Below are 12,400 nucleotides of genomic sequence, written 5' to 3'. Positions count from 1 at the left end.
GCAGTTTGAGATATTTTAATGGATGTTAAAACTAGAGCTTTTATATAGCACAATATCCACTTAATGTGCTCCAAGCGCTTTACAAAGGGCCCCTGACCAACAGCAGCAGATCATAACACGTAGAACGAGACATAACGCCTGTTAGGCGATATTACAATTTTTCTCGACATGACAACGCTGTTAACGGCCAGGTACTCATTTTAGACCTGAGTACGGTGAGATAATGTGGGTAAAGATCGAGCCTTTTCCAAGGACTCAACTATGCGCCAAGCGAGGCTCGAACCGAAGACCATCCGATCCGAAAGCGAGTGTCATACCACCAGACCACATAGCCGCACGCTATTCAAACTCGAAAATGATTTTACTAGGATATTGTGACCTTTCAGCTCAAAATAGTAATTTTTCGGAATGGTCTAGATAATGGAAATCTAATTTATAAACAAAAATACAAATCTAAGTTAAAGATTTTTCGTGTTACTGACGAAATTGATCATTTTTATTTGTAGTGATCGGAATAATAATGTGTATGAAACAGTGCTAGACAAAGCAAGAAAGAAAAGTGCATGGAAAAAAATGCATCCCAAATTGAGCATATTCTAAAATTGAGCTTTTATATAGCGCAATATCCACTAAATGTGCTCAAAGCGCTTTACAAGGGGTCACTGGTCAACAGCAACATTTAACATATAGGACGGGACATGACGCCTGTTAGGCGATATTACAATTTTTCGGACAAAGACAACGTTGTTAACGGCCAGGTACTCATTTTACAGTCTTTAGCCACAAAAGAAAACAAATCGTGAGTTGTATTCAATAGTTCAACCAATGAAATGACTTGTTTCCATGAGCTCTACTAACGACAATTCACTAGGCCGTGCAAAAACCAAATAATGACGTCAAAATGCCAGTCTTTTTAGGTTTCAGTGTCAGGCTATAACATAATGATGGCTACGGCCTGGTTCACCCCGATGCAATACCAGATAGACGCGCTGGGTTACAGTTGTTCTCGCCCAAGCTCAATTTGCGGTGTTGCACTGCGGCTGACGCCTGAGGTATTCCAGTCCTCCTTTGGAACAAACCCTAAAGACAAATTTCCTTGTATGGGATTAATAAAGGAAATTTATATTAGCTATTATATATTTGGAACCTCAAATAAAAAAACATACAACACAGCTTCACATGGAAAACCATCTCCAGACTACAGTCGTACTCACCTTCTTCTAAGATTTACAACCTCTGCTTTGAAGAAAAATTCTTAATCATCACAAAACCGAACATGGCAACACTCAACAGAAGAAACGAACTAAGATCCTCATGTAGACATAGAAATAAACACCTTTTATGTAATTACGAACCTCCATAAAGACGAATCTAGAAAAATACGAAGAACACAACAATCTACTTTCACTTCCACTTCCTGATGAGAGCTAACGCTTGAAACAATGTTGTAGAAGTTGAATAATCATAATTATACTTGAAATGTTTATATATATAAATATATATATATATATATATATATATATATATATATATATATATATATATATATATATATATATGTATATATATATATATATATATATATATATATATATATATATATATATATATATATATATATATATAACAACGTCCTCTTATATTCCTTCAGGCCCATGGGCGGGGCAATCCCGTCGTCATCAGGCCGGGGGTGTCCCTTCATCAGACAAATGTGCGGGGCCGTTGGTGGCTGTGGCGGACACAACGTTCCCCAGAGACAGGCCACGGACTGCGGCTGTTCCTTCTGTTCTCCCCAGACCATCCGTCCTCCTAGCAATGTACCGGGGGGTTCTTGTCTGGGCCTGCCCGACACCTTTCCCGCCACTGTAGTAAATATTGTTTATTCAATCCGTTTTCCTTGTACTCCCTTTTTCTATGTGTCATAAATATATAACAATGTAAATGTTGCTGATCGAAGTTCGAAGAAATAAATAATATGAAATCGAATGTAATAAAATCGAAGCTTACATTCAATTTCATATTATTTATAAATAACATTGTGGAATTGAATGTAAGCTTCAATTTAATATTATACGAAAACGGATAAATGGACGTACCGGGTTTCCCCTTTATCAACAAAACAGGATGAATGAAACACTACAGACGAATGAGATAATGTGGTATAGTAGTGGCGTTGTTAAGATGAATAAACAAAATCATTGATGGGCAGGAAATATTAGGCTCTTTCGTAATGTTTTTGTTTATTCATCTTAACAATGCCACTACCACATTATCTCATTCGTCTGTAGTGTTTCATTCATTCTGTTTTGTTGATATAAGGGAGAAACCCGAAACGTCCATTGTATCTGTTTTCGTATAATATTAAATTGAAGCTTACATTCAATTTCACATTGTTATTTATTTCTTTGAGCTTCAAGCAGCAACATTTACATTTTCTATATGTAGAGAAAATAAAAACAACACTTTTGTTATTTAAGTGCGACTACGTGTGGTCTAGTGGTGTGACACACTCGCCTTCAGGTCGGACGGTCCAGGGTTCAAGCCCGCTTTGAGCGGCGGCGCATAGTTGAGTCCCTGGGAAAGGCTCTTTTCTCATATTATCTCACCGTACTCGGCTCTAAAATAAGTACCTGACCATAAACAACGTTGTCTCTGTCGAAATAAAAAAAAGTATGCCTCGTACTAAATGTTTAAGTGCTGTTGTTTGCTTGGGACCCCTTGTAAAACGTGTTGAGCACGTTAAGTGGAGAATGCGCTATAGAATGGGAGCGATCTTTATTCATGTTTTCGTCCAACCAAGTCATCAATCATATGATTTGTTGCTGTCCAACGATTGGATATTTATTTAGAAATGTAAACACGCTGCTTTGATTATGTAAGTTGTAAACATACCCACGTGTCAAGCTGAATCAAATGACTAATCGTGATGTTAGATATTTCAAAAGCTGTGAACACTTTTCTCTATGTGTGTCATTTTGAGCACATAGTCCATTGTGACCAATGACCTCGAGCACATGGAAAGGGAATATAGATCATGCCCATAGATCTAATAGCAGTCTGTAAGATGTAATTAACCGGTAGATAACCACACCTCTCGGACAATCGTCATAATGTAAACAATGGCAGTGATTGGTAGACACAGCAAACTACACAGGTTTTACTATAGATGGTATGTGTTAAGTAAAATACCCACTGTTCTACCTCTTGATCAGTAGAATCAATACAGAAAACTATGTGTAAACTTAAACGTTTATAATAATATGATCGAGAAAATCGTGTGATAACTAGTCACCCTTTTGTCAATATAAAAACAATAACAACGATCAGATGGAGGTCGAATTAGTTTACGTTATTGTATATAAACAACGAACTTATTTGTCCGAGCACGTGTGTGAAGGTGTGTCACAAATTCCATGTTTTGATTGGTCAAAAATCTACTGGTTAATAGAGCAACTATTGATGATGTGTGTAAAATAAATGATTGTAGTTGGACTCCACAGCAAATCCAGAACAGGGGCGGCCAGGTGTGTAGCTACGCCAAGCACATGACACCCATCCCTCCCTTACACATACCACACTACACAGGGGAGCTAGGACCACAGTTCGCAGCACAGCAGCAGCAGCAGTACACAGGAGGAATGGGACCACAATCACAATTATTTGCTGCCCCGCAATACACAGGAGGATTGGGACCGCAATTTGCTGCTGCCCCGCAACAATACATGGGAGAACCAGGACCACAATTTGCAGCCCCCTATTACGCTGGAGAAATAGGACCACAGTATTATAGAGGGGTTAACTTTGCTGGTAAGTTTGTCTTTTAGATGACTAATTTAATTCTATTTGTAACGATTCAGCTCAGACTTCGTTAATTCAATTTATTTATTATCAAGTAACATCTATTTAAGTCTCTTGTCTACGGAAGTAGTATTCGACTATTGATGACGTAATTATGAATTAGAAATGAATATCGCATCATTTAATGTTCGCGGTATCTCCTCAAAATTTAAGAAAAACAACCTGATTGAGGACATATTTACTTATAAATTAGACGTAGTAATCATACAAGAGACCAAAGACAAGGCCAATGATGAAATAATACGAGGTTGCCGTCTCATTACATTCGAGCATGAAAATATCCAGGGAGGCTCGGTTTTCTAATATCAAACTGTCTAACACATTATTTAAACTCATATTTGTCTATAAACGAAAGAATATCTGTTTTGAGCTTTAAGCCCATTCCATGCTTTCTGAACAACAAGCCTACACTTCTAATCAACACCCATCACCCAACTTCGGGGACATCCAAAAAAGATTCAACACTAAGAGATATTCAATGAAATTGAAATAGTAGCCTGTCATGCCCCTACACTTTGCGTCACAATTAGAAAGTGGTGATAAATAATATTCTAATTCTTATTGTCTTTAACCTCTACAATGTTGTTTCATAGTGTACGCAATCTTCAGGAAGTGAAAGTGACAGGAGATTGCTGTTGCTCTCTTATTTCCAGTCATCATCATAATATCTTGTCGCTCCAACACCGAACCCACTCCACAGCATCTGGGGAACAGACTCTTTGGTCATGGTCAGTGAAGCTGGACCCCATCCTGGAATTCTCTAAGGATGTGCTCCATCGTCTGCTCTGGGCATTCACATGTACACGAGCTAGTCTCAGCCAGCCCCCACTTTTTTCATGCTTTCAGTTGTTCTCCAAATATTTGCCCGTGCACTGTTCAGTGTTAGCCATTCATTCCTGGGGAGCTCAGTTCCGTAGGACAGTTCTTCTCTCGGATCTTATTCAACAGCTTCATTTACATGATTGTCCCACTCTCTCCACGTGGAAAGTCTGTATACAGATGCATGGTCAGGGCTGATGCTTTCTTCCGTCATGAAGCTCTTTCTCGACTTCAGTCTACTTGTCGTTGGGTTGTGGTCATGGAGGTCGTATCTTAGGTCCATTTCCTGTTTATATTTCTGGGCTTTGGACTTTGGAACCGGTGGCTCTTCCAATGTGGGGAGGTGCAAAGGAACCGTACATTTTCGGTTTCGCGGTTATGGTAGTTTGTAATTGCATAAAAGGCGTTTGTATCTGTGTCTACATGAAGATGTTAAGTTCGTTTCTGTTGTTGAGTGTTTCCATATTTATGCTTTTGGGATGATGTAAAAGTTCTATTCCTGGCAGAGGCTGCATTTTATTTTATGAGGAGGAGTACGACTGTGCTCAGGACATGGGTTTTCATGTACAGATAGAATGACGTTGACGTCACTCGGGTCTTTGTTATTGTCTTTTGCCATCCACGTTTATGAGTTATTCTCACTTAAATGGATTATCCAAACTATAAAAGGTCATGGTTACACAGAGTTTTGTGTGTTGGTTCGTTATACTTCCAGGTGGCAATATGTTGTGAGCTTCTTAGCCAAGCGCATTCTATCTATTGCTGTATTGTATGTTATTTTCTTAGAAGTTCCAAATGTATTCGATCAATGTAGTAGTAGAATGTCGTTTGTGTATCTTATAGAAGAAAGATTGCATAGATTTATTACTGGTATAAATATCCTATTTATACGCTTATTATGTCTTTCATCTATTCCATATGTCGCCCCAGATGGGATGCCACGTAACAAGGTGAGATGACAATGGTGAAACGTGATATTCCAATCGCCTCAAAACGGTATTATGTTGGGTATACCTTCATGCCCCGTCCTAAATGTTAGATGTTGCTGTTGGCCAGGGACCCCTTGCAAAGCGCTTTGAACACATTTAGTGGATATTGCGCTATATAAAATCTCATTTTGATGTGACCTTACATTTGTTGCAAGCGCCGCGAAACCCTAAAGAAAAAAAAAACCCCAAATATCTCGCTCTTTCATGAATTAATTAAGGGTTTTTAGGAAAATTAATCGCAATTTTTTTCAAATTTGTGCAAATTTTGCTGTTTTTAGCTTGCAAAATTTAGGATTATTTTTTTGCAAAAAACCGCCATGACAGATAAGTATACATCAGTATGTATGAAATATGAGTGTATATATATATATATATATATATATATATATATAATATATATATATATATATATATATATATATATATACATTGTCGCCATAGATTCTTAACTTTATATTTATACATTTTTATGCGTGCCACGTCTGTAAACGAATTTCCATTTTTTTTTTTTGGATGAATAAAGTATATTATAAAAGGTTTTAGTGGGTATCACGCTATATAAAAGCTAAAGTTGAAAAACAGTTAAAGTACGTAGTGTATATACCACGTGGTTTTGTGGTCTGACGTTCGCCTTCGGACCTATATGTCCCTGGTTATAACAGCTCCGCTATGGGTGACGAAAAGGTGAGTTCTTGGGGAATGGATCTCAACTCAAAACTCTCATTGCACTCACTGGATGGGGTGTCTCACCTCCCATAGTGGGCAGGGAGGTACTTGCTGTGTCTTCTATCCCCTTATATCTGTTTTCCCTTGGCGGAGTTCCTGACCTCCCATAGTGGGCAGGGAGGTACGTGCTGTGTCTTCTATCCCCTTATATCTATTTTCCAACTTGCTGGGTGGGGTTCCTGACCTCTCATATTGGGCAGGGAGGAACAAGCTGTGTCTTCTATCCCCCTGTATCTGTTTTCCAATTTCTTTCTGTCTTGGCCTTGGAATGAGATTACTTTGTTTTGTCCTGACCCTAGCTGGACTCCTTGGCTGGGAGAAAAACAGTCAAATGTATAGTTATAGTTTTGAGGAATTATATTTTTTCCCCTTGTAAATCTTCTCTCTATTATGTACTGTTATTATTGTTTTTATTTTTAACATTTGAATGTATTCCTCTTAGTGAGATGTTGTGCTGGTGTCTGGGTGAAACTTTTAGACGATCTCAAACTAAGTACTTTGATAGTGTGCTCTTGAAATCTACATCTGTTTCCTATTTGTACCATTCCCCTTTGTCTTACTTTTTCCTCAAGTCCTTTTACTTGTACATCTAGAATGTTTTTACTATCCAATTGTCGTCCTTTTTACCGCGCTGAGATGACCTAAATGTGTTGTAAGTGCCATAATATATATATCATGGTCTGTGTGTGTATGAGAGAGAGAGAGAGAGAGAGAGAGAGAGAGATAGATAGATAGATAGATAGAAAGATCGCGATAGATAGATAGAAAGATAAATATATATATATATATATATATATATATATATATATATATATATATCTATCTTTCTATCTATCTATCGCGATCTTTCTATCTATCTCTCTCTCTCTTTCTCTCTCTCTCTGTGAGAGAGAGAGAGAGATAGATAGATAGATATACATTAGACAGATAGAGAGGTAGAGAAAGAGATGCATAGATAGAAAGATATATATATATATATATATATATATATATATATATATATATATATATATATATATATATATATATATATATATATATATTGAATCGTGTTTGATACAAATATGGTACGAAAAGTGCTCGACATGTAGTAATGGAGCGAATTATTATTTAAAATATTTATTATTTAAAATATTTACCACATTGTTTGGGGCAGTCAAACATTGCCCCAAACATTGTGGTAAATATTTTAAATAATATATATATATATATATATATATATATATATATATATATATATATATATATATATATATATATATATATATATATATAGATGGATGGATAGAATAAATATAGATAGATAGATAGATAGATAGATAGATAGATAGATAGATAGATAGATAGATAGATAGATAGATAGATAGATAGATAGATAGATAGATAAATACAGAGAACGAGAGAGAAAAGGGGGAGAAGAAAGAGAGAATGATAAAGAGAGATAAAGAGGGATAGAGAGAGAGAGAGAGAGAGAGAGAGAGAGAGAGAGAGAGAGAGAGAGAGAGAGAGAGAGAGAATTCGAGAACTGGACAGTTAAAAACAATTTTTATTTTTTGGCTGGCTAGAAGTAATTAGAGTATTGTGACGTCACCAACATTCAATCTATCTCTGCCACCAGATCTGTACCAGTGCCAGCTCGGTACGTCACCGTGACCGGGTAAGGCGTGCCATTATGAATTGTAAGTATAGATAGATATATGGATAGATAGATAGAAATGTAGATAGATAGATAGATAGATAGATAGATAGATAGATAGATAGATAGAGTTGTAATTAGATAGATAGATAGATAGATAGATAGATAGATAGATAGAGTTGTAATTAGATAGATAGATAGATAGATAGATAGATAGATAGATAGATAGATAGATAGATAGATAGATAGATAGATAGATAGATAGATAGATGTTTTGTTTGTTTGTTTTAAGGGTTTTACGGCGCTTGCAACACATCAAGGTTACATCAGCGCTAGTAAAAAGGAAGAAAATGGGATAGAAAGTTCTAGAATTACAATTAAAGCAGCCAAAAGAAAGCAAGACAAGGGGGAACTGAGAACAAATAGGGATCAGATGTAGATTCCAAGAGCATACCACCAATGTACTTAGTCTGAGATCACCTAAAAGTCTCATCCAGACACAGGCACAGTCCCCACTAAGAGGAATACACTCAAATGTTTACAAATAAAATATATATAATACATAATACAGTGCATAACAGAGAGATGATTTACAAGGAAAATAAATATCATCTCCCAAAACTAATTATACATTCGACTGTTTCCCTCCCAGCCAGGGTATCCGGCCAGAGCCAGGACAAAACCAAGTAATCTCATTCCAAGACAAAGACAGAAAGCATGTTGGAAAACTGTTATAAGGGGATAGAAGACACAGTTTGTACCCCCCCTGCCCACTATGGGAGGTCAGGAACCCCACCCAGATAGATGGATGGATGGATGGATAGATAGATAGATGAATGGAAAGATAGATAGATAGATAGATAAATAGATAGATAGATAGATAGATAGATAGATAGATAGATAGATAGATAGGTGGATAGATAGATAGATAGATAGATAGATAGATAGATAGATAGATAGATAGATAGATAGATAGATAGATAGATAGAGGTAGAGCATGTTTTGCTACAGAAACTATTTAACCCAAGAACTTTACTGCTATTGTGTTTGAGTGATTACAAAAATATTTTGTGGTGGGTGGGTTTGAAGTTTTAAGGAAAAATTTGAAAATGGCTGGTAAGGAGAAAGTTAACCCTCTCCTTACCAACCATAGGAAAATAGTCACATTCGTTACGATGTAACCAACAATTTTCACTTTCTGATTTCTCTTGTACGTCTCGAAATTTTAAGAAATTTTTTGATTACAGCTATAAATACTAAACACTGTGTTGTAGAGCTCACTTGGTACTTTTTTGTTAGAGTAAGAAAAGTCTATTTTTGTGCTGGGGGGGGGGGGGGGGGGTGAATTTTCGGGGGAAATTCTAAAAATAGCTGGTAAGGAGAGAGTTAAAGACTATTTATCTCCCTGTCTGTTGTCAGCCATAGAGAACCCTGACCTGAGGAGAAGGAGAATGAGAGATGTGTATGGTCATTACGGAGCCTACCTCTTACCGAAACCCTACCAGAAGCGGCACGATATTCAAATTAGACCCGATTTGATTCTTTTACAAGGTAATCGCATTAAAGATACATAGAGCTAAATAAATGAAAGGATAGTTGATAAATACGTGAATAAACAATAAATAAATAAAGGAATAAATAAGGAAATACTTAGATAAGTAGATAATTATACAAATAAATATTAAATATATTAATAAATGAGGAAATGAATAAATAAATATATAGATAGATGAATAATTACGTTAGTTAGATAACAAATAAATAAACAGATCATAAATAGATAAATAAATAAATTGTTTAATCAATGCATTAATAATCTTTTTTTTTAATTCATCATAAAAGTCTTGGGGTTTTTTTTCAAACTCGAATTACAAGGATGGATACCCACGCGTAATTGAATACCAATATATCATAAATTGATTAAGCAATATTGTTGCAAATGATAAATGGGCACCTTTATACAAATATCAATATACACAAATATATGATAGGTAGAACTAGATATATGAATGTATAGCGTGTATGTATATATTTATTTATTTTTTTAAAAAGATTACTTTTGTATGTCTGTGTGTGGGTCAGCTACAGGGGAAAACAGACTGTTTTCTGTTATGAAGTAAGAGGTGATCTCGCAAAACCCATCGGATGCCGAGAAAAAGTTGACTCACATATTATTGCATATTTGAATAGAAGCACCATTTCTGGACAAAATACAGTTTGAATTTTGTAATTATCTTAGTTTTGGCTCAAGGGAGGGAGTGAAAAATTGAAAAAATGGATAAAATCACTTTCAAAGACAAGATAAACATATTATTACAACGATGGAGCTCGGAAAAAATCAATTAAGATATTTATATACTTTAAAATGGAAAATCAATTCGTGAAAATGTAGTTGGATGGATATTAAAATCGAAAGGAGTGAAAAATTGAAAATCATGCAGATTACGATTTATTACTTTTATTCGCTGGTATCTCAAAAACTAGCTCGTACGACATCTGACTGGTTTTGCTAAAGGAATCCTTTGCCAAATCACCTCACAAATTTAGCCAGTTCCTTAACATTTTTATCCTTGATGCAAAACGTCAAGATTTTTTCAATTTCAATCAATTTCACAACAGCAATAAATCTCTTAAAATTAATTTGTTTCGATTCACGACGCCATTTTGACCGGAAACTATGAGGTGAATTATCGGGTTTGTCCATTTCGCAAATTTAATTCCAAATTCTTTAAAAAATGGCCTTAAAATAAAAAAGTCTTTTAATAGGATAAATTGGGTTTGGCATTTTGGCAATAATTTCGTTTTTGGCACTATATTAATACACTAATACGAAATAGTGGTACAACATTTAATTTATTAATTTTCACACTTCAACTATCTATAAAAATTGTTTTTGCGTTGTTGTTTTTTTTGGGGGTTTTTTTTTTTGGGGGGGGGGGGGGGGGGCGGGGGGGGGGGGGGGGGGAGATACATTTATGGGAATGACTACGGGACAGAATGGGACAAAGCCAGTGGGCCCTATGCGGAGATAACACGCATGACAATAAGTTTTCGTGAGGTTGATAACCTACATGAGTAGGTGACTTTCAAAACGTCCAAAAGTCACATCCTGATAGACAATGAGTTAACAATCTCAAACTGTCTTTTTGGACTCCATAGAATCACCAGGGAACTTTTGGACTTTCAAAACACTCAGGGTATTGTTCTATGAGGCACACAAGACAACTAGTGTCCTCTTCAAATCAATAAATTATAAATGAATGACAAATAATTTGATGATGATTATGATGATGATGATGATGATGATGATGATATGATGATGATGATGATGATGGCGATTATGATGATGATGATGATGATGATGATGATGACGACGACAATGATGATGATGATGATGATGATGATGACGACGATGATGATGATGATGATGATGATGATGATGAAGACGACGACGATGACGACGTTGATGATGATAATCATTCTATCATCATTTATTTCCTTTCAGGCAACGGTTTCCAATGGGACTACCCCAGATATCCCACAAATCAATGCTACGTACTGGAAAGAACCCCCAAATATTCCTAGCCATCCACACACCCAGTCAAAGTTCAAAGTTCACGTGTACTTCATAACTTCATAACTATAACTTCAACGACTGACAAATGATTTTAGCCACCGTTTTCACGATAAGATTAAATATACGACATTGGCGTTGATCTGATCTAACAGTAACATATTGCCCATGTTTGACCATGAATCACGTCAATCTATGATTTAAACCATCATCGAATTTTACAATGTTGCCTTTACAAGAGGCGATGAATTTAACATTTACATCTAAAGACGTTAACTCACTCAATCCTAGAAAATTTTGCTACTTTTCAAAATTGGAAAAAAAAATGTTTAGATAGAAGTCTAATTTTATTCAACTACCATTAACATGTAAAAACTAAATAGATTAGCTTTGATACTACGTCTAAAATTTTTCTCACAAAAATGTAATAAATAGGCATGGGGTAAAAGTAACCCCGGGTAGACTACGGATATAGTCTGTGTTAGGGTTGAGTGAGTTAAACTAAATTCTAAATTTAGACAAAAAATGTTTCCTAGTTTATCGTAAAGTTAAAATTAATATATATATATATATATATATATATATATATATATATATATATATATATATATATATATATATATATATATATATATTGAATCGTGTTTGATACAAATATGGCAAATTGAGCCTGAAACATTGATGTAGACTGCCCCAAACATTGTGGTAAATATTTTAAATAATATATATATATATATATATATATATATATATATATATATATATATATATATATATATATATATATATTTAAAGCCT

General features: G+C 35.3%; 1 protein-coding gene across 1 annotated transcript in view; it reads left to right on the top strand.

The window, feature by feature from the left end:
- LOC144959649 (uncharacterized) overlaps nucleotides 1–12,166 on the top strand; it is a 19,493-nt gene extending 7,327 nt beyond the window's left edge. Inside the window, exons 6-11 of the mRNA XM_078892313.1 lie at nucleotides 1,652–1,868; nucleotides 3,501–3,807; nucleotides 5,608–5,627; nucleotides 8,011–8,071; nucleotides 9,448–9,579; nucleotides 11,534–12,166. Coding sequence (XP_078748439.1) covers nucleotides 1,652–1,868; nucleotides 3,501–3,807; nucleotides 5,608–5,627; nucleotides 8,011–8,071; nucleotides 9,448–9,579; nucleotides 11,534–11,613 — 817 coding nt within the window. The 3' untranslated portion in view covers nucleotides 11,614–12,166. The remainder of the gene's footprint in view (nucleotides 1–1,651; nucleotides 1,869–3,500; nucleotides 3,808–5,607; nucleotides 5,628–8,010; nucleotides 8,072–9,447; nucleotides 9,580–11,533) is intronic.
- The last annotated feature ends 234 nt before the right edge of the window (nucleotides 12,167–12,400 follow it).

The sequence above is a fragment of the Berghia stephanieae genome, chromosome 14, assembly GCF_034508935.2.
Source record: "Berghia stephanieae isolate SIO BIC M18660-M18661 chromosome 14, UCSD_Bste_1.3, whole genome shotgun sequence".
NCBI lineage: Eukaryota > Metazoa > Mollusca > Gastropoda > Nudibranchia > Aeolidiidae > Berghia > Berghia stephanieae.
This window is presented reverse-complemented; position numbering and strand designations above follow the sequence as displayed.